The 23,893-nt window shown below is 46.0% G+C and overlaps 1 protein-coding gene across 2 annotated transcripts in view; it reads right to left on the reverse strand.

Annotated features, from left to right (window-relative positions):
* The window catches only part of LOC122924871 (NACHT, LRR and PYD domains-containing protein 12-like), a 166,851-nt gene that overhangs the window by 22,267 nt on the left and 120,691 nt on the right, over positions 1-23,893 (reverse strand). For both annotated transcript variants that reach the window (XM_044276392.1, XM_044276391.1), the window contains one exon: positions 8,992-9,162. In XM_044276392.1, the coding sequence (XP_044132327.1) occupies positions 8,992-9,162 (171 nt within the window). The remainder of the gene's footprint in view (positions 1-8,991; positions 9,163-23,893) is intronic.

A 23,893-nucleotide genomic window follows, 5' to 3' on the forward strand; every position in this document is an offset into this window, starting at 1 on the left:
GTAACTTTTTAGGGTCAGAATCTAGGGTGGGGTCGCTCCATTAGGGAGTGATACTTCTGCATTTAGGCGGGGGCCATCTCCACTTTTAGGTAGGGATAGTAATTCTTATAGGGCTAGATCTCCCATTTTTTTGTGCCCTAATACATCCCTTTCTTCTGAACCCTGGAACACCTGCAGCCGGAAGGACCATATCCACAATACGATTAAGATATCAGATGACCGAAATTCCATCAGCGAATACCACACGTCTGAATCGTGAGTGGTCACATATGACCTAGTGTGTACTATTTATTTGTCCGGAGTATCGCATACCCTATCTATACTTCGCTAGATTTATCTGCAGCTATCTAAAACAATATTTGTTTTTGTGGGAATTATTTTAGCTAATATCGTTATATAAAAGTTATGTTTTAAAGTAGGTTTAATACTTCAGTGATTTTTCTCCCCCTTTGGCCTCATGCACACGACCGTTTTTTTTTAAGGTCCGCAAAAACAGGGTCCGTAGGTCCGTGATTCGTGACCGTTTTTTCGTCCGTGGGTCTTCCTTGTTTTTTGGAGGATCCACGGACATGAAAAATGAATAAAAAATCTAAGTCAAGTTTGCCATTGAAATGATAGGAAAAAACGGACACGGATCACGGACGCTGATGACAATCTTGTGTGCATCCGTGATTTTTCACGGACCCATTGACTTGAATGGGTCCGTGAACCGTTGGCCGTGAAAAAAATAGGACAGGTCATATTTTTTTCACGGCCAGGAAACACGGATCACAGATGCGGCTGCCAAACGGTGCATTTTCCGATTTTTCCACGGACCCATTGAAAGTCAATGGGTCCGCGAAAAAAAACGGAAAACGGCACAACGGCCACGGGTGCACACAACGGTCGTGTGCATGAGGCCTTATCCTGCTGAATTTTATCCTGTTTTTTTTAATTTTATTACTATTTGAACGGGATAAAGACTGTCTCGTCATAGATGTAATCAATTGCTGCCGAGACCTATCGGCCTTACGGTTCCTGGGGAAGATAGATGTATCCAGGGTGGTAGGTGCCTTCCCCCGTTCCCCCCCCCCCCCCCTCTTTGTCCCCTATTTTTCTCAATCAGTTTCTGAGATTTAGCCAAGGGGGTTTCCAATTTATCATAGATGCAATACCCTTAGGGCTTCAACAAAAAAACAAAAAAAAAGGGGGGAGCACAGTAAAGTCCGTCTTTGTCTCTTACTACTAGGAGACATTAAAACATTCTTTATAATTTGAAGTGCTCAAGGTCCTTTCACTTCTATTCCTGGTTGATAACTATACAGTATTAATACTTTTTCACTCAACATCCATGCAGAATTCAGTTAACACAAGGTGGTTCCTGCTTCATTGATCTCTTGTGCTACAACTGGTACAGGGGGGAAGTAACCCAAACACCTCGTTTCTTAACAGTCGATACTATCCCTGCCCTCTGTGCTTACCCTAACATTTTATATAATTTCTCATTGACAGATAAAGCAGGTTATTCCAATTTCACAGTGTGAGAGTCAATCCCCCTCCCAACCTCCTTTCTTGGCAGTCACAACCTTAATCAGCGCACTTTTATCAGTCACTTTATACACATAAATTCAGGCCCTCATAGAGCAAGTTATGATCTTGGACTCTGCTTGTGTTAGAGGTATGACTCTCCAGTTAACATTTAACACTTTGATATTGCTCCTTTCAGGTTATTGCAGGAAATAAAGCTTTTTCTCATATCTCCCCATGCGCGGCACCAACTCGTTAGTTATTGCAGGAAATGCGGGTTATTACAGGTTAGTAGGGTTATTACGTGAGCTAGAGCAGGTTAAAGCAGGTTCTCATATATACTCCTGTTCAGTCACATTTCTCTCCACTCAGTTAAAACCCGCATATATCAGTCTGGCAGTGTTTAGATTCACTGGGGTAGAGCTAAATGCTATCTCCTATAACCACTCACGGCCAATTTCTTTTTTCTCTTACACTGCCAGACTCAATAGGAAGTCAATAGGAAGTCTGCTATTCCGAATAAAATTTTTAGCTTTTAAACATGTCTCACATGACCCTTTTATGGCCAACCCCGGGGACCTGGTTCCATTGTAGAAAACCTCAGGATGCTGGTGCTGATGAATCTTCTTTTGCCTCAATGAGAAGTTCCCGCGTTCTCTTTTACCCGGTAGCCTGGCTGAACCACAGCTCTATTTCTGGGACCTGTCCTCTGTCTCCAGACCTCTACAGACGAGCCCCCCTCAGAGTTGTCACCTTATCGAGGTATCACTGCTCGGCCTCAGCCGTGTCCAGGGCCGACACTCCAGAATCTGAGCCAGTCTGGAGTTTGCTCACCAGATCCCGGCGCGCCGACCAAGAGCCGCTTCGGTACTTCCACACCGGCGGAGGCTCTCAGCCTGGGAGGGAGGTGGTACACGTCGCGTCAGACGTCCACACTCATGCTCGCGCTATTTAACACCCATTTAGGGCAAGATCCTAAATTCGGGAAATATAAGTAGAGCGTCAAATAAGGGACGTGGCCCAGGTCGTGGAGCTCCTGTTGCAGGGAGAAGACGTGGTCGATCTGTGCCAGCTACACGCATAAGTGAAACCCCTTCCTCAGGTGCGAGTAGGCGACAGAACCTGCAGCGGTATTTGGTCGGGCCTAATGCGGCTCTACGAATGGTGAGGCCTGAACAAGTGCAGGCGATAGTAGATTGGGTTGCTGACAGCGCCTCCAGTTCCTTCACATTGTATCCCACCCAGTCTTATGCTAAAAGACCACAGTTGGCACCTGCAGCCGATGTCCATCAGTCTTTCACCTCACCCCCTTGCAAATCAGCCAAGCAGTCTGAGCCCCAAGTCATGCAGCAGTCTCTTCTGCTTTTTGATGACTCTGTTAGCTGGGTTTCCCAGGGCCATCCACCTAGCCCTGTCCCAGAAGTGGAAGAGATTGAGTGCACCGATGCCCAACCACTTATCTTTCAAGATGAGTACATGGGAGGACCAGCGCAGCACATCTCGGATGATGACGAAACACAGGTGCCAACCGCTGGGGCTTTCGAAAGTGTGCACACCGACAAGGAGGGCAGGAATGAAGACTGGGTGGAAGATAATGTGGAGGACGAGGAGGTCCTCGACCCCACATGGAATCAAGGTCATGCGAGTGACCTATGTAGTTCGGATGAAGAGGCAGTGGTCGCACAGAGCCACCAGCACAGCAGAAGAGGGAGCAGGGTGCAAAAGCGGAGCGGCCATCCTCTAAACAGTATGCCTGCTACTGCCCACCGCAGCAAGGGACCGAGTACACCAAAGCCAGCTCCAAGGAGTTCCCTGGCGTGGCAGTTCTTCAGACAATGTGCTGACGACAAGACACGAGTGGGATGCATGCTGTGCAATCAGAGCCTGAAGCGAGGCATAAACGTTCTCAACCTGAGCACAACCTGCATGACCAGGCATTTAAGTGCAAAGCATGAGCTGCAGTGGAGTAGACACCTCAAAAACCAAGAAAGGTCTCTGGCTCCTCCTGCTTCCTCTTCTGTTGCAGTCGCGGCCTCTTCCTCCACCTCTGGAGTGACAGTGCCACCTGCCACCCCGCAAACAGAGGATCTTCCAGCAACACCACCACATGGGTCACCAAGCATCTCCACAATGTCCCACGAAAGCGTTCAGCTCTCCATATCCCAAACGCTGGAGAGGAAGAGGAAGTACCCCCCCTACCCACCTGCGATCCCTAGCCCTGAATGCCAGCATTTCTAAATTATTGGCCTTTGAAATGCTGTCATTCCGCCTGGTGGAGACGGATAGTTTTAAAGGCCTTATAGCAGTGGCTGTCCCACAGTACGTCGTGCCCAGCCGCCACTACTTTTCCAGGTGAGCCATCCCTTCCCTGCACAACAGAGTAGGGGACAAAATCGGGTGTGCACTGCGCAACGCCATCTGTGGCAAGGTGCACTTCACTACTGATACGTGGACCAGTAAGCACGGTCTGGGACGTTATATCTCCATAGCAGCAAACTGGGTAAATGCAGTGGCAGCTGGGCCTGAGGCGGATAGCAGTTTGGCGCATGTCCTTCCACCACCAAGGATTGCAGGGCACTTCAGTTTGCCTCCTGTTGCTCCCTCCTCCTACTCCGCTTCCTCATTCGGTCAGCATAACACCTTCACCACCAACTTTAGCACAGCCAGGGGTAAACAAAAGTAGGCAGTTTTAAAACGTATCTGTTTAGGGGACCAACCCCACACCGCGCAGGAGCTGTGGACAGGCCTTTAACAACAGACCGATGAGTGGTTGGTGCCAGTGAGCCTCAAGCCCGGCCTGGTGGTGTGCGATAATGGGTGAAATATCATAGCAGCTCTGGGACTAGCCGGTTTGACGCACATCCCTTGCCTGGCACATGTGCTGAATTTGGTGGTGCAGAGATTTCTTAAAAATGAACCCGATATATCAGAGCTGCTACATAAAGTGCGGGCCATCTGTGCGCGCTTTCGGCGTTCTCACCCTGCCACTGCTCGCCTGTCAGTGCTTCAGCGTAACTTCGGCCTTCCAGCTCACCGCCTCATAAGCGACGTGCCCACAAGATGGAACTCCACCTTGCACATGCTGGCCAGACTGTGCGAGCAGCAGCAGGCGATAGTGGAGTTTCAGCTGCAACATGCACGGATGAGTCGCTCTGCGGAACAGCACCACTTCACCACCAATGACTGGGCCTCCATGCGAGACCTGTATTCCTTGTTTCGCTGTTTCGAGCACTCCACCAACATGGCCAGTGACGATAACGCCGTTCTCAGCGTAACTATGCCACTTCTATGCCTCCTTGAAAAAACGCTGCTGGCGATGATGGAAGAGGATGTGGCACAGGAGTAGGAGGAGGAAGAGGGATCATTTCATAGGGTTTCCGGCCAGTCATTCACAAGTGGCTCTGAGGGTGGGTTCCTGCACCCACAAACGCCAGGTACACAATTGTCCAGCCAGGGCACAGTTCTGAAGGATGAGGAGGAGAAGGAGGAACCATGTTCACAGCAGGGTGGCACCCAGACCAGCTCATGGCCATCACTGGTGCGTGGCTGGGGGGATACAGAGGACACAGACGATACACCTCCCACAGAGGACAGCTTTTCGTTGCCTCTGGGCAGCCTGGCACAAATGAACGATTACATGCTGCAGTGTCTCCATAACGACCGCCGAGTTGCCCACGTTCTAACTTGTGTCGATTACTGGGTGGCCACGCTGCTGGATCCCCGTTACAAGGACAACCGTCCTTAACCCCTTAAGGACTCAGCCCTATTTCACCTTAAGGACTTGGCCATTTTTTGCAAATCTGACCAGTGTCACTTTAAGTGCTCATAACTTTAAAACGCTTTGACTTATCCAGGCCATTCTGAGATTGTTTTTTCGTCACATATTGTACTTCATGACACTGGTAAAAAAAATACCTAATTTACAAAAAATTTCAAATTTCAAAGTTTCAGTTTCTCTACTTCTGTAATACATAGTAATACCCCAAAAAATGGTGATGACTTTACATTCCCCATATGTCTACTTCATGTTTGAATTATTTTGGGAATGATATTTTATTTTTTGGGGATGTTACAAGGTTTAGAACTTTAGAAGAAAATATAAAAAATTTTCATAAATTTACAAAAACCCAATTTTTATGGACCACTACAGCTCTGAAGTCACTTTGCAAGGTTAACATAATAGAAACCACCCCTCATATGACCCCCCCCCCAAGCGTTGACAGGATGCCTGCTGAATAATTTCACTTTAAACTCATGACGTACCGGTACGTCATGGGTCCTTAAGGACTCTGGATCCATGCCGTACCGGTACGTCATGGGTCCCTAAGGGGTTAATTCCCTCACTGGAGCATCATCGTAAGATGCGCGAGTACAAGCGCATGCTGGTAGACGCACTGCTGGTGGCATTCCTACCTGACAGCGGGGACACAGTGGAAGCACAAGGCAGAGGAGGAGGAAGAGGTTGCCAATGCAGCTGGGGCACCGCCAGCACCTCAGAAGGCAGTGTTAGCATGGCCGAAATGTGGAAAAGCTTTGTCAGCACGCCACAACAACCAGCACCACCAGCTGATATGGAACGTCTTAGCAGGAGGCAGCATTTCACCAACATGGTGGAGCAGTATGTGTGCACACGTCTACACGTACTGAATGACTGTCTGCCCCCTTCAACTTCTGGGTCTCCAAATTGGGCACATGGCCTGAGCTTGCCCTTTACACCTTGGAGGTGCTGGCCTGCCCTGCAGCCAGTGTATTATCTGAAAGTGTGTTTAGCACGGCAGGGGGCGTCATCACAGACAAGCGCAGCCGCCTGTCTACAGCCAATGTGGACAAGCTCACGTTCATTAAAATGAACCAGGCATGGATCCCACAGGACTTGTCCGTACCTTGTGCAGAATAGACATGTATACCTGCCTTAACCAGCCATTGTTATATTGCAGCGCCATTGCTCATTCTTGTATTTTGGATATTTCACACTCTTTTGGAGTGTACCCCAATTAAAAAAATAATTACAACCAAAAACCAGTGTTGGCTACCTCGCCCTCCTCCTCCACCGCCGCTTCCACCTACACCGCTACGTCCACCGCCTCCTCAAACTCTTACTCCATATGGAACTCCACCTCATAAATCAAATTTAAATTTTTTTATTTGTGCGTATTTTATGTCATTTCACTACTTTGTCAGTTACATTTCCGGGTGAAATTCACAAATTTTTGGGTGTAATTAACCCCTCCTCTACCTAATTGACAGCTTAATAAATTTCAATAATTTTTCTTTTACATTTTCGGGTGACCATAAACAATTTTTTTCTGTCATAGACCCCTGCTCTACCAAGTAGACAGGTTAATACATTTCTGTAATTTTTCTGTTACATTCTTGGGTTGACATTTTACAATTTTAGACGTGAATAAACTCCTGCTCTGCATAGGTGACAGGGAATAAAATTTCAGAAATTCTTCTTTAATTGATGCGCGCCACCTCCTTTCATTCAATGCTTAAACTTTAACAAGTTGTACCACATTTGCGCTTCAATAATTTGTCCCACATTTCCGCTTTACTAATTTGGACAACATTTGCGCTTCAATAACTTTTCCCATATATCCGCTCGATCCCAATTTTTTTTTTAGAAATTTATCTCCCTTTAATGTGGCCTCTCTTCCTCACGCTCCCTCTCAGGCGTGGAACCCTGATTCGCCGATAACCGTGATCAACACGGTAGGCTCAGAAAAGAACATCGAAAGCTGATAGAGAAGATATCCAAATGGATGGTGGATGTCACTAGGGCACCTCTACTTAGGTGACAGGAACATAAATTTTAAAAATCGTCAATCACATTGTCAGGTGAAATTTTCAAATTTTGCCGGATAGAAACCCCTGCTCTGCATAGTTGACAGGGAATACAATTTAATAAATTCTTCATTAATTGATGCGCGCCACATCCTTTCATTCAATGCTTAAACTTTAAAAAGTTGTCCCACTTTTACGCTTTAATAATTTGTCCCATAATTCCGCTCTATAATTTTAAATTTGAAAAAAGGAATCCTCCCTTGGATGTGGTCTCTCTCTCACGCTCCCTCTCTGGCCTGGAACCCTTATTCCCCGCCACCTGTGATCACCATAGTAGGCGCATAAAAGAACATCGAAAGTTGATAGAGCAGATATCAAATTGGATTGTGAACATCACAGGGACGTGCGACATGGTGGGGCAGTAAGTGTGCACACGCCTACATGAACTGACTGACAGGGGACAGCCCCTGCAACTTCTGGGTCTCCTAATTGGGCACATGGCCTGAGCTTGCCCTTTACCACTTGGAGGTGCTTGCCTGCCCTGCAGCCAGTGTATTGTCTGAACGTGTGTTTAGCATGACTGGAGGGGGTTATCACAGGTTATATTTCCCAATGTTTTAGGTGTACCCTAATTTAAAAAAATACAAATAAATTTAAAACCAAAAAGCAGTGTAGGCTACCTCCTCCTCCACCACCGCTTCCACCTACACTGCCACATCCAGCGCCTCCTCAACCTCCTAATACATATGGACCTCGTCCTCCTAGATCAAGATTCTAATTTTTTATTTTTACGTATTTTATGTTATTTAAACTAATTTCCCTATCCACATTTGTTTGTAGAGCACTTGCTATGCTCTTAACCACATTTGCCATTTGCAGCCCTCTAGCCCTTTCCATGACATTTTTACAGGCATTTTAGTGCTCAAAAGTTCGGGTCCCCATTGACTTCAATGGGGTTCGGGTTCAGGGTCAAGTTCGGGTCCAACCCGAACATCCAGGTGTCCGCTCAACTCTAGTAAGGACCACATGCACGCTTATATATGTGTCCAATGTTTATAGCAAATAGACCTATTATGTGATGGTTTGCTGATTATGTATACCCGGCATTATCTTCTACTGTATATACTTACCTTTATAACCAAATAACTTTCATTTTAATGAGTCTGAATCTATATGAGCACTTTATGAATTATACAAATTTCGGATTAAGCCTTAATATAATTCCCTTCCATGGACTTTGTGGATTTTCCATTATGTTGTATCTCCTGTATATTTAGCAACATCTTGGATTGATGTTTATCTATATTATTGAATGTATATATCACAATCTCTTCATTGTTTCTAGTCCAGCTCATTTCATTCCGAAACGGATCTCGCAAGCGGACCAGAAACGCCAGTGTGAAAGTAGCCTAAAATGTGACCGCTGATGAAGGTCTAATGGGACCGAAACTTCCGGTCTAGAGATTTGGTTCATACCTTGGAAACAAATTTTGGGCAATTGGATGAAACTACTGTATAATTAAATAAACACTTTGAATTGCAATACCTAAAATCTGTGTGCCTCAATCTCACTATATATCAAGTAGCAGTCAGCAGTTTATCTCCTAGAGATAACAATGGTGCGGAGCACAAAATAGTATAAACTCCATGTATATCTTGTGCCCCACATGTCTCAGTCCTGTACACATCTCTTATACTCACGATAATTCCTCTATCCTGCAGGCCGGACTGGACAGAGCCTCCATCAAGTCACTGAAGTGAGGCCCAGACAGACGGTTACCAGACAGGACAAGTATCTTCAGGGACCGGTTATTCCTTATTCCAGATGCCAACTGGACGCAGGAAGTGTCTGGTAGATGATTATCACCCAATCTGTAAGAATAAGAAGATGAGATGTGGGTGAGGCGTCCACAGAGCGTTAGTATAAAACCTTTAGATTGTGACTGTGGAGAGAAAATGTCCCCGGCTGTTAGTAAAATCCATAAATGTCATCACTAGAAGCCGCCTCTTGTGTGTGGTGGATGTCAGGATTGGCGGCAGCTATATGATATGTCCATGTCCTAGAAATCCAGAACCCTGAGGAATGTCCTCACTTTACAGCATGTCATAAATCAGTGATGATGGCAGCACATGAATGTACAAGAGTCATAAAGCTGGAGGAACTTGTGTCAGCGTCATCAGCTGCTGAGAGCTCTCCTTCCTCCATCTATTGTGGCCCTCAGTCTGTGGCCCCTGTGGCCTCCATTCTCCTTCCTCCACCATCTATTGTGGTTCCTGTGGCCTCCATTCTCCTTCCTCCACCATCTATTGTGGCCCCCATTCTCCTTCCTCCGCCATCTATTGTGGCCCCCATTCTCCTTTCTCCGCCATCTATTGTGGCCCCCATTCTCCTTCCTCCGCCATCTATTGTGGCCTCCATTCTCCTTCCTCCGCCATCTATTGTGGCCCCCATTCTCCGTCCTCCGCCATCTATTGTGGCCCCCATTCTCCTTCGTCCGCCATCTATTGTGGCCCCCATTCTCCTTCCTCCGCCATCTATTGTGGCCCCCATTCTCCTTCCTCCGCCATCTATTGTGGCCCCCATTCTCCTTCCTCCGCCATCTATTGTGGCCCCCATTCTCCTTCCTCCGCCATCTATTGTGGCCCCCATTCTCCTTCCTCCGCCATCTATTGTGGCCCCCATTCTCCTTCCTCCGCCATCTATTGTGGCCCCCATTCTCCTTCCTCCGCCATCTATTGTGGCCCCCATTCTCCTTCCTCCGCCATCTATTGTGGCCCCCATTCTCCTTCCTTCACAATCTATTGTGGCCCCCGATCTCCTCCTCACATTACTACAGGAAACTTGTGGCTCTGCCCTCGCTCAGTCAGTTATTTGGGGGATGGATTATTAGTAGACATTACACCACATTCAGGGTTTCTCTGGATTCTGCTGGTATTGATTATTACTTATTGATAACAAGCAGTAATCGTCTCCATTCTGAGTAAATTACAGCCGGGGTCATCAGTAATAATACCGCCATACAGCTGTAATGTAGCACAGGCAGAGATGAGCGATCTATGGCGGTAAGGGCTCATGTACATATTACAGCTCTGTGTAACCTGGGAGTTGCTCAGACCCATAATCCGCCCCATAGAAGCAGATGTGTCCTTCCTGTCCCTCCAGATGTCTCTCAGGACATATGACACCTCCTCCATGTGGAGGCACAATGCAGGTTCTGATGAGGTCAGTCCTAGAACACTTACCTGTGTGTTATCCGGGGAGGGGGTCACTGCTCCCATTATGTGTTATACAGCGGGGGGCAGGTATTACTGATAGCGCTGCTCTTCTCAGACATGAAGGACATTACTGATTGTGTTTTCATCCGACTGATGTGTTAAAGGCATCATCAGAACCTTTATGTTATCATATAGGGGCCTGCTGAAGAATTTAAAGGGGGTTATCCAGGAACTGGATATTGATGTCCTATCCCCAGGACACGTCATTAATATGGGATCTGTGGGGGTCCGACTCCTGGCACCTCCCAGCTGTACTCACCGGTGCTCAGGAGAGCGCTGCCACCTCCTCACAGCTCACCAAGTACAGAGCAGTACAGTGTATAGCGGATGTGTTTGTCAGAAAAGTAGAAAACATCCAGCAGCAGACTCAGGAAAAAATCCAATGTCTTTATTACTTCAATATAAAATCCATATCATTTGTCCTCAGAGCATATTCCATTTTTGGACATTAAGCTATCAAATAAGGCTGGCAAGGTGGTTAGCAGGAATTATAGAAGAGACACAAGCGGTAACACCCTGCTTTTAGCCTCATCATGATAGCAATAAAGAGAGATAAAAAATAAAAATTTGGAAGTTACTTCAAACCTGGAGGGATCAATAAATCCCACCACAGTATGAAATAAGACTTGGCACCAACAGGGATAAGGACTAGATGTATAAAAAGAATAAGGAACAGCGAAGTACTGGAAGGCAGCTCTATATAAAGTGTATAGAGAGACCCAGAACACTCTCAAATGGCAATGTCAAAAGTGTAGAAGCAAGGGGTGATGTCAATGGGAAAATAATTCTCACCACGTACCATCACCTATCACATGAAAGGAGGAAAAGAAAAAGGGTTGAAGAAATGGTGAGCGCCACTCCGTTAGTAAATACAATATAATGAATAAATATTCGTGCACTAAGACGGTAATACGTTAAAACATCCAATGATGCTGGCAAGATATTGTTATCACTATTGTTATAGAATAACCTTTTAGTAAATCTAAAATGATTTAAAAATAGGTAATAATATTACAATATTAAATAGATAAACAAAAAATAATAATAAATAAAAAATTAAAAAATTATTCACTCACTTCACTGGGGGGTGGTCGTCAGGATAAGCACATGACACCTGCGACCTAAAAACCTCCCCCCGGCCAGGATCGCAGGGAGAATGGTAGAGACAGACGGCAGCACCACAGGAGGGCTTCAGGTCAAACAATTTATTCGGTATAATATATGGCTCAACGCGTTTCGGGGACATAAGTTCCCCTTCCTCAGGAGCACTTGCTACACGGTTCAGCCAGCTCAAGGGGTTATGGTTAGTGATCACCGTAAAGTTGCGCCCATAGAGGTATGGCTCTAATTTCTTAAGAGACCAAACTATGGCAAGACACTCCTTCTCAATGGTGGCATTTGCCACTTCCCAGGGCAGCAACTTCCGGCTGAGGTACAGAACCGGGTGCTCCTCCCCAGCCAGGTCCACCTGGCTGAGGACAGCTCCTAGGCCATAGGTAGAGGCATCCGTTTGTACCACAAACCTGCGGGTGAAATCAGGGGCCTGAAGAACAGGGGAGTGGGATAGAGCGTATTTCAAGGCATTGACAGACGTCTCGCAGTCAAGGGTCCAAGTGACCAGCTTGGGGAGTTTTTTCTTAGTGAGGTCTGTCAGGGGCTTTGCCAAGGCACTGTAATTGGGCACATATTTCCGATAATATCGGCACGTACCCAGAAAAGACATTACTTGTTTTTTGGTCTGCGGGGTGGGCCAGTGTCACGAATGTTGTAGGGGAGAACACCAAAAGACAACAAGACGGAAGGGAAAAGACACTAGGCCTCACTGCTAGGGAAGGAAAAGGGTCACCACCTATGAAACCCTGCTCCTGGCCCTAACTCCTATCCATATGGGCACCTATTGATGGTAGAGATGCCCATACACAGTAACCTAGAAAACCCTGGTGGCCCTCAGATGCCCTAGACTTATGACAGGGCAGAGACAACCCGCTCCTTCCCTGGTGAAGGAACCAGCGTCTCACTGAGGCCTAGTAAACAACAGAGGGGGGGGGGGGAATACAAAACACAACAAGCGGAACACTTAACTTGTAAGGATGATGGATGATGAAAGATGAATGATGGATGATCAGGACTTCAACTAGAACCACACTCCAGCTCTTACAACACCAAATAAAGCTATCCAGAGCAAGGAGTGATGGGTGGAGTCAAACTAAATAGGGGAAGGTAAAGGTCACATGATCCACACCTGAACAGGTGGTGTGGACATACAAGCAACACACAGACAAAGTGAAACTAAAAGATGCTGTTAGATCACTAATGAGCAGATAATCTTTCAGATCTTCTCAAACCTGTCACCGGTGTGACGGTACCCCCCTTCTACGGGGGACCTCCGGGCACCCAGGACCAACCTTTTCAGGATGAGCTCTGTGGAATGCTCTCACCAGACGACTAGCATTAACATCGGTCACTGGAACCCACATCCTCTCCTCTGGTCCGTACCCTCTCCAATGAACGAGATACTAGAGGGATCTCCGGAGAACTCAGGAGTCCACAATCCTGCTGATCTGAAATTCCAAATTGCCGTCCACCATGACAGGAGAGGGAGGCAAGGAGGACGACTCAACAGGTTCAACACATTTCTTTAACAACGATTTATGAAATACGTTATGGATTTAAAATGCCTGAGGAAGTTCAAGACGGAAGGCTACAGGGTTAACAATGGCAGTGATCTTATATGGACCAATAAATCTTGGTCCCAACTTCCAAGAAGGTACCTTAAGTTTAATGTTTCTTGTAGACAGCCACACAGAATCACCCACTCTCAGGTCCGGACCACGCATACGTCTCCTGTCAGCAGCACGCTTATACCTGTTGCCCATCTTTTCCAGGTTATTTTGGATTTTCTACCAAATAGAAGACAAAGAAGAGGAAAATCGTTCCTCCTCAGGAATGCCGGAATTATGAGCACCAGAAAATGTACCAAACTGTGGATTGAACCCATATGCCTCAAAAAACGGCGACTTATCAGTGGATTCCTGTCTACGGTTATTTATAGCAAACTCAGCTAACGACAAAAATGAAGACCACTCTTCCTGATTCTCTGAAACAAAACATCTCAAGTAAGTCTCCAGATTCTGATTAGTGCGCTCCGTCTGTCCGTTCGACTGAGGATGAAAAGTCGAAGAGAAGGACAATTGTACACGCAGACGAGTACAGAACACTCTCCAGAATCTGGAAACAAACTGAGTCCCTCTATCGGACACCACATCAGAGGCGCAAGAGTTTTAGCATTGGGTAGACTAGGTAATGCCATTTTACTAAAACGATCGACAACCACGAGAATCACGGTCTTTCCTGAAGAATTTGGTAAATCCGTGATAAAATCCATGGACAAATGGGTCCAAGGTCTGGACGGGATGGGCAATGGAAGCAGAGATCCGGAAGGCCGAGTATGTGTCACCTTAGCACGTGCACAGGTACCACAGGCTGACACATAGTCCTCAATACACTTATGCAACCCCGGCCACCAGAATCTGCAAGAGATGAGACCGATAGTCGATCTGCTCCCAGGGTGCCCAACAAGCTCGTACAGTGATGTTCCTCCAACACCTTGTGACGTAATTAGGGGGAACAAACAATTTCCCCTGAGGACGAGAGTCCGGAGCATCCTCCTGTGCCTCCAACACACTGGCCTCGAGATCAGGATAAAGAGCGGAAATAACTACCCCTTCAGATAAAATGGGACTAGAGTCATTAGCATCCACCTTGACGTTCTTAACCCCAGGGCGGTAAGTGACAATGAAGTTAAATCTGGTGAAAAACAATGACCATATGGCCTGCCTTGGGTTCAGTCGCTTAGCCGACTCCAAGTAGGCCAGAATCTTGTGATCCGTAATTACCGTAATAGGATGAATTGCTCCTTCCAACCAATGCCGCCATTCCTCGAACGCCAACTTAATGGGCAGCAATTCCCTATTCCCCACATCATAATTCCTTTCAGAAGTCGAACGTTTTTTAGAGAAAAATGCACATGCGCGCCATTTACTGGGTGAAGGACCCTGCGACAATATTGCTCCTACCCAAACCTCTGACGCGTCAACCTCAACAATAAATAGCTGAGACACGTCCGGTTGCACTAGAATAGGGGCCAAAGCAAAACATTCTTTCACAGCAGAAAAGGCCTATAATGCCGCATCAGACCAGATAGAAATATCAGCACCCTTCCTAGTCATGTCTGTTAAAGGTTTAACCACCGATGAATAGTTCAAGATAAATTTAGGGTAGTAGTTGGTAAACCCCAAAAACCGCATAAGCGCTTTCAGATTTTTGGGTCGATGCCAGTCCAACACGGCACAGACCTTCTCGGGATCCATATGAAAACCTGAGGATGAGAGCAGGTAACCCAGATTGCACTTCCTGTACAGCAAATACACACTTTTCCATCTTAGCATACAACTTATTCTCTCTTAGGATCTGTAACACCTTTTTCACATGACAAGTGTCACGCTGTCTTGGGGTTGACTTGCCTGAAAGCAGAGAGCCACACCGGACCAGCACTCCTGTCCGCCCTGAACGCACAGGTGGATCAGTGGCTGACCCCGCACCAACTGGAGATTGGCAAAGTGATGTGTGACAATGGAAGCAATTTGTTGGCGGCATTGAATTTGGGCAAGTTGTCACATGTGCCGTGCATGGCACGTGTTGAATCTCATCGTACAACGCTTTGTGTCTAAGTACCCAGGCTTACAGGACGTCCTCAAGCAGGCCAGGAAGGTGTGTGGCCATTTCAGGCGTTCCTACACGGCCATGGCGCACTTTTCAGACATTCAGCGCCGAAACAACATGCCAGTGAGGCGCTTGATTTGCGACAGCCCAACACGTTGGAATTCAACACTCCTAATGTTCGACCGCCTGCTCCAACAAGAAAAAGCTGTCAACGAGCATTTGTATGACCGTGGTGCTAGGACAGCCTCTGCGGAGCTGGGAATTTTTTGCCACGTTACTGGACGCTCATGCGCAATGCCTGTAGGCTCATGCGTCCTTTTGAGGAGGTGACAAACCTAGTCAGTCGCACCGAAGGCACCATCAGCGACCTCATCCCATTTGTTTTCTTCCTGGAGCGTGCCCTGCGAAGAGTGCTGGATCAGACTGTAGATGAGCGTGAAGAGGAAGAGTTGTGGTCACCATCACCACCAGAAACAGCCTTGTCATCATCGCTTGCCGGACCTGCGTATGAGGAAGAGGAGTCAGAGGAGGAATGTGGCTTTGAGGAGGAGGACGACCAACCACAGCAGGCATCCCAGGGTGCTCGTTGTTGTCACCTATCTGGGACCTGTGGTCTTGTATGTGGCTGGGGGGAAGAACAGACCGTCAATGACATCAGTGAGGAGGAGGAACGGGAAATGAGTAGCTCGGCATCCAACCTTGTGCAAATGGGGTCTTTCATGCTGTCATGTCTGTTGATGAACCCTCGTATAAAAAGGATGAAGGAGAACGACCTGTACTGAGTGGCCACGCTACTAGACCCCCGATATAAGCAGAAAGTGGCGGAAATGTTACCAAATTACCGGAAGTCAGAAAGGATGCAGCAGTTCAAAACCAAACTAAAAAATATGCTTTACACAGCTTATAAGGGGGATGTCACAGCACAACGGGAATCTAACTGGGGAAGAGGTGAAAGTAATCCTCCTACTACCACGGCGGCAAGGACAGGACGCTTTACAGATGTGTTGTTGATGGAGGACATGCAGAGCTTTTTCAGTCCTACACATCCCTTCGGGATCCAGCCTTAGAGAACGACTCGACCGACAGGTAGCAGACTACCTCGCCTTAACTGCAGATATCGACACTCTGAGGAGCGATGAACCCCTTGACTACTGGGTGTGCAGGCTTGACCTGTGGCCTGAACTATCCCAGTTTGCGATAGAACTTCTGGCCTGCCCCGCTTCAAGTGTCCTGTCAGAAAGGACCTTCAGTGCAGCAGGAGGCATTGTCACTGACAAAAGAAGTCGCCTCGGTCAAAAAAGTGTTGATTACCTCACCTTCATTAAGATGAATGAGGCATGGATCCCGAAGGGACTGACAGTGGGCGATACATTTGACTAAAAAAAGGCCTGATGACATGCCTTGGCCTCAAAATGGTCCCCACGCTGCTGTATTTAATGTCTGCATACCGGAAGACTTTCGTGAATTCTCCGCCACCAACTAGGGTTCAAGCCGCAATATTTTTGTCACCTTTCTGCCTGGAAAACATAAATTTTTCCAGCTACAGCAGCGGCTGCAACAATACCTAATTTTTCAGGCATGTGTACATGCCTAATTTTTCTGGCCTCTGGTGCTGCACTGTGGCTGCAAAAACAAAACCCCCCGAAAAAAGGCACATACATGTGTCAATTCCCCTTTTGTGATCGTTACCTTGTTGTGGTGAAGGGGCTTGCGTATCACAATGAAGCGATCATCACCTCTATGAGTGTGTTGGCAATGTGGCCACACCCCAGATGATAAGGCCGTTGCTTCATTATGATCAGACCAAAAGCGATCGGGACGGCTGGATGTTTTTTCATATAAAAAACTAAAAAAATAATGTTTTATTTTGTTTTAAGTTGTATGGGTGGGTTTTTAATACATAAAATAAAAAAATCATAATAAAGTCTCTTAATAGTTTATTAGAAATCATGCAGACAATTTAAAAAATCCCCATCAATTCCAATACAAATCAAGTACAGAGCTCAGAACTAAATTATTCCAGGATGTCATAATGGTTCGTTAATTCGACAATGGTTAATCAATTCGACACACGTCCCCGGATAGGGGACGTAACAGGGATTAAACTGATAGGAATAGTAATAGTTAAGACACCGCTCATATAGGTGTCACAGCACATTGCTCCGTGCACGCGCAGTGCCCCAACTTGGGAGTAAGAGGACCGACCAAGCTGCTTTTTCCATCTCCCGGTTCCTAAAATCAATTCAGTTTGGTGTATCAGAGTTTGGTCTGACACTGTGAAGGCAGTCGAAGGTACCCGGCCTAAATTTTTTTTCACAAAAGGCAATCCCACCCTGATATGGGACGTAACAGGGATTAAACGGATGAGAATAGTACTACAGAAAATAGCACTCATATCGACTGTGACAGTAAATTGAACGGTGCAGACGCAGTGACCGTGGCGTGGATTCAAACAAAGGGGAGGGAGCCAGCGTTTTTTTAACCATCTCCCCGTTCGAAAAATCAATTCAATTTACCTTTCGGGGACCCTTGGTGTTGTACGTGGCTGGGTGGAGGAAGAAACCTTAAATGACATCAACAGGACATGGCTAGCTTGGTATCCAACCTTGTGCAAATGGGGAGTTTGCGATTGGGCAAATAGACTGTTTGCGGTGCATTAAAAGGGGAGTTTGGTCTGTCACTGTGAAGCGGGCGTAACCCTTACACTACCTGATCGATACAACATCATACCTGATCGTATACACACACTGGATGTTTTAAACCACGTTGTTAAAAAAAATAATTGGATTGTTAGGTGATTTATGCCCTTTTTAATGGATTAAAATCCAACTCTGCGTCAACTACGTAATTTTCCATGGGAGTTTTGCCATGGATCCCCCTCCGGCATGCCACAGTCCAGGTGTTAGTCCCCTTGAAACAACTTTTCCATCACTATTGTGGCCAGAAAGAGTCCCTGTGGGTTTTAAAATTTGCCTGTCTATAGCGGTCAATGGCGGTTCACCTGGTTCGCACGTTCGCGAAACGGAAAATTTTATGTTTGCGATATCTCTACTCGTTGACCACTAGTCAGTTGGTTAAGGGGAGAGTGGTATATATCATTATTGTCATATATGCTCTTTATTTGCTCCCAACTAGCTCAGTCAGTTAGGTGCACAAATATTGCGCAGGGGAGTGTAGCACCTACCAATTTTAGAAACATTATTTAATAAAGATTATTTCTTCTGTGGAGACACAGAATTACCAGAGGAGCTAGATTATTTAAAATACAGTTGGAGAATAAAATATTCTGAATGAAATGGCCCCAAGGTTAGTGGGTAGCAGCAGTGACCTGTACCACTAAAATAAAAGTGGTTAGTTATATCACTAATACAATAAGAAGCTGGAATTAATGTAGAAAAAGCACACTAATGGATTTATACATTTTCCCAATATTCTAAGTAGAGATAATGGAATTAATTTGTAAAAATCAACTCGTCTCATCAAGCAGAGTTCTGCACCTACAACAGGGCATCCCCAAAGCTGAGGATGCTTCCCCTGCTGCTTGATTGAGAAAAACCAAACATCTCAATGACAATGTGAATCTTGCACCTACGCTGCTGTTCCAAGTAGTGGTGCAAGTACTGAGGCTCTGCTTCTACTAATGGAGCAGCGACTTTGCATGCGCCAGTAGCGGCACATGCTCTGCACTTGTGCTGCTTCTCAGTGCGAGATTGTCATGGCCGGCTCAGATGTCCGGGCCTGTCAATGAAGTGGCAAGGGTAGTGTCCTTAGTTTAGGGACACCCCGTAACAGGTGCAGAATTCTGCTTGATGAATTCTTATGAATAAATTCACTCATCTCTAATCCAAAGCAGAACCCAGATCCCTGTCACTATCTCCAATAAAGTGATATGAATAGAAATCTGTCTCGCCATCTAAAGTCAAGTGACATATACTTTCACACTTGCGTTCGGATCCGCTCCTATAATGCAAACGATGGGATCCGTTCAGAACGGACCTGTCTGCATTATCTTTCAGAAAAAAATTCTGTCTGAAAGTTATTCAGACGGCTCCGTCCAGACTTTGCATTGAAAGTCAATGGGGGACGGATCCGTTTGAAATTGCACCATAGTGTGTCAACTTCAAACAGATCCGTCCCCATTAACTTACATTGTAAGTCTGGACAGATCCGTTTGGCTCCGCACGGCCAGGCGGACACCTGAACGCTGCAAGCAGCATTCGGGTGTCCGCCTGCTGAGCGGAGCGGAGGCCAAACGGTGCCAGACTGAGGCATTCTGAGCGGATCCGCGTCCAATCAGAATGCATTAGGGCAGTAAGGATCCGTTTGGGGCCGCTTGTGAGAGCCTTCAAACGGAACCCCGAACGCAAGTGTGAAATATTAGGGCACCATGGACCTGATGACAGATTCTTTGATCTTGCTCCACTGGCCACCAATGATAATAAAATAGAGGGAGAGAGGGGGGGCCGCACACTGGTCACCAATAATAATACAATAGAGGGAGGGAGGGGGGCCGGGGGGGGGGCGCACACTGGCCACCAATGATAATACAATAGAGGGAGGGAGGGGGGCCGGGGGGGGGGCGCACACTGGCCACCAATGATAATACAATAGAGGGAAAACTCCCATCCGATGGTATAATAGGGACTCCTGACTTGACATTGAAAGTCAATGGGGGACGTATCCGTTTGCAATTGCACCATATTTTGTCAACGTCAAACGGATCCGTCCCCATTAACTTACATTGTAAGTCAGGACGGATCCGTTTGGCTCCGCACGGCCAGGCGGACATGAAAACGACTTTTTCCTTCATGTCCGTGGATCCTCCAAAAATCAAGGAAGACCCACGGAAGGAAAAACGGACACGGATCACGGACCTACGGAACCCGTTTTTGCGGACCGCAAAAAAAAACGGTCGTGTGCATGAGGCCTTAATAACAATCCCGAATTTCCCAGACAGTCACACAGCCTTTCTGTGGTGCTCGCCTCCAAAATCAAACATTTATCTTCCATAGAATACATAAAGCTGCACTCGCCGGTCCTGTTTCGACAGCTTTAGGCCTCTTTCACACTTGCGTTGTCCAGATCCGGCGTGTACTCCACTTGCCGGAATTACACGCCGGATCCGGAAAAACGCAAGTGAACTGAAAGCATTTGAAGACGGATCCGTCTTCAAAATGCGTTCAGTGTTACTATGGCACCCAGGACGCTATTAAAGTCTTGGTTGCCATAGTAGTAGTGGGGAGCGGGGGAGCAGTACACTTACCGTCCGTGCGGCTCCCTGGGCGCTCCAGAATGACGTCAGAGCGCCCCATGCGCATGGATGACGTGCCATGCGATCACGTCATCCATGCGCCTGGAGCGCCCCGGGAGCCGCACGGACGGCAAGTATACTGCTCCCCCGCTCCCCACTACACTTTACCATGGCTGCCAGGACTTTAGCGTCCCGGCAGCCATGGTAACCATTCAGAAAAAGCTAAACGTCTGATCCGGCAATGCACCGAAACGACGTTTAGCTTAAGGCCGGATCCGGATCAATGCCTTTCAATGGGCATTAATTCCGGATCCGGCCTTGCGGCAAGTGTTCAGGATTTTTGGCCGGAGCAAAAAGCGCAGCATGCTGCGGAATTTTTTTCCGGCCAAAAAACGTTCCGGTCCGGAACTGAAGACATCCTGATGCATCCTGAACGGATTTCTCTCCATTCAGAATGCATTCGGATAAAACTGATCAGGATTCTTCCGGCATAGAGCCCCGACGACGGAACTCTATGCCGGAAGACAAGAATGCAGGTGTGAAAGAGCCCTTATTCAATCTATGCCAAATTACAGATAAACATGGGGAGACAAAAAATAATCATTGGCCCGGCTGTTTCACGTTATGTGACGCTTCTTCGGGGCTGACATCACATTAAAGATCCCCTGAGGAACCGTCACATCATGTGAAACGGCCAGGCCAACAATTTTTTGTCCTCTCTTGTTTATCTGTAATAACGGAACACCGCAACCATGGCAATGTTTTAACATAACGGGTAAGGCTACAATGTGCTTTTCTATGTAACTGATTGCATTCACATCGTTGAAAATACCATACCAAATGTTACCAAGTATCGTGACTGCACAAAGAAGGATCCGTATAACACAAACACACAGTGCAAAGAACACAATCCCTGAAATCACACTGCAGCTATAGACAATATACTTGCCCATAAGCAGGAGGATTCCTTGCCAAACATCAGACACTGCTCCCAAGCAGACAAACAGGAGTGAATGAAAGCATTGATGCAGGCAACACTATGGCCCCTTTCACTCACCTTAATCCACTTGCTTGCGGCAGCCGGGCTTCTCTTCTGTCTTCATATTTGCTGTGCACAGAAAAGGGACCTGTGATGACATCACTGCGGTCATCACATGGTCCGTCACATGATCCATCGCCATGGTGATGGATCATGTGATGGACCATGTGATGTAGTGACGTCATCAAAGGTCCTATTCCTCAAAGACAGAAGAGAAGCCGGGCTGCGCAAGCAAGTGGATTAAGGTGAGTTAAATTTTATTTTATTTTTTTTAACCCCTCCAGCGCTATTGTACTATGCATTCTGTATTAAGAATGCTATTATTTTCCCTTATAACCATGTTATAAGGGAAAATAATAAAATCTACACAACACCAGTCCCAAACCCGACCTTCTGTGAAGAAGTTCGGGTTTGGATACCAAACATGGCGATTTTTCTCACACCGTGCAAAATGCATTACAATGTTTTGAACTCGCGCAGAAATATCATAATAATAATAATAATAATAATGTGTGTGATGTGTACTATGTGTCTGTAGGGGGATGGAGAAATAAGCAGTTTTATTTATTTAAAAAAAAAACATTTAATTTATTCATGGTATCTTTTATAGTGTATATAGTATGTATATTGTATGCATATAATAGTGTGTATATATATAATTGTACATGAACTTTGCTGCCTTATTTGTTAATCCACTTTATCGTTGTTTTCATTTTCAAATTTGTTGCATTTTTTGCAAATTTTGTGTTTTTTTAAATAATTATTTATATTGATTATATCAACTTTTTATATTAATCAACCAGTTTTATTATTGCAATTGACAGTTTCCTGCGTGACCCCAGATATAATCAATTTACAGAATGATTAAAAAAAAAAGAAAAAAGGGAAAAGATTGCAAAAAATTAGAAAAGTAAAGAAAATGATAGTGGATAAAAAAATAAGACACATAGTTCATGTAGCAGCGAAATTTCAAAAAGCGATATCTCTCATGCAGCTGGTCCAAATATATACACATAAATCCATATAGGCGTTATGGATTCATCAATCGATGATATCTTCTGTGTTAGTTAATGGTTATTGTATAATCACATACAGTTCATCTTTATTTGAAATATACAGTAGTGCTCGCTGTATAATATTCGTAATGCTTCTTGTAGCAGTCAATGATTATGTGATCACATACAGTACATCAGTGTTTAAAGCTGCACATACTGGACTTCATCCCCCTCCTCTTACCATATACATGTGCAATATTATGGTTTAAACTGGCACTCAATATCAGGGGTCTCGCAGGAAAGAGCTGATTGCGATAATAAAACGACTGTAGTACAGTGATCGCTGAGTAATGCTATCTCCTATATTGATGGTGGTTGTAAAATCATATAAAATTAATCCGTGATTAAGGCATAGTATTCACTGAATTAGGCTACTTTCACACTAGCGTTCTGCTGTCCGCTCGTGAGCTCCGTTTGAAGGAGCTCACGAGCGGAGCAGAACGCTTCCGTCCAGCCCTGATGCAGTCTGAATGGATGCGGATCCGCTCAGACTGCATCAGTCTGGCGGCATTCAGCCTCCGCTCCGCTCGCCTCCGCACGGCCAGGCGGACAGCTGAACGCTGCTTGCAGCGTTCAGCTGTCCGCCTGGCCGTGCGGATCCGTCCAGACTTACAATGTAAGTCAATGGGAACGGATCCGCTTGAAGATGACACCATATGGCTCAATCTTCAAGCGGATCCGTCCCCCATTGACTTTACATTGAAAGTCTGAACGGATCCGCTCAGGCTACTTTCGCACTTAGAAATTTTTCTGAGTTATTAATGCAGACGGATCCGTACTGAACGGAGCCTCCGTCTGCATTAATATGAGCGGATCCGTTCAGAACAGATCCGATCAAGCGCAAGTGTGAAAGTAGCCTTATACTGCATAAAATTCACTGTATCATGTTGCATAATAGCCGCTCAGTAAAACATGAATATGTAACAGAGTATCAATTATCTGATTATTCCTGGAAGGTGGTATACCCACGCAGTGTATTACAATACAACGTTCTTGAGGGGTTAGATTATAAATTGAAGCAAACCAGTGCTGTAAGTGATCAAATAACAATTTTTGTCTGATTCAGGAAGCATTACGAATATTATACAGCAAACACTATATTTTAAATATGGATGAACTGTATGTGATTATATAATAACCATTAATTAACACAGGAGATATCATCAATTTATGAATCCATAACGTCTATACGGATTTATGTGCATATATTTGGACCAGCCCCATGAGATATTGCTCTATGAATTTCGCTGCTACAATACA

The sequence above is a fragment of the Bufo gargarizans genome, chromosome 1, assembly GCF_014858855.1.
Source record: "Bufo gargarizans isolate SCDJY-AF-19 chromosome 1, ASM1485885v1, whole genome shotgun sequence".
Taxonomy (NCBI): Eukaryota; Metazoa; Chordata; class Amphibia; order Anura; family Bufonidae; genus Bufo; species Bufo gargarizans.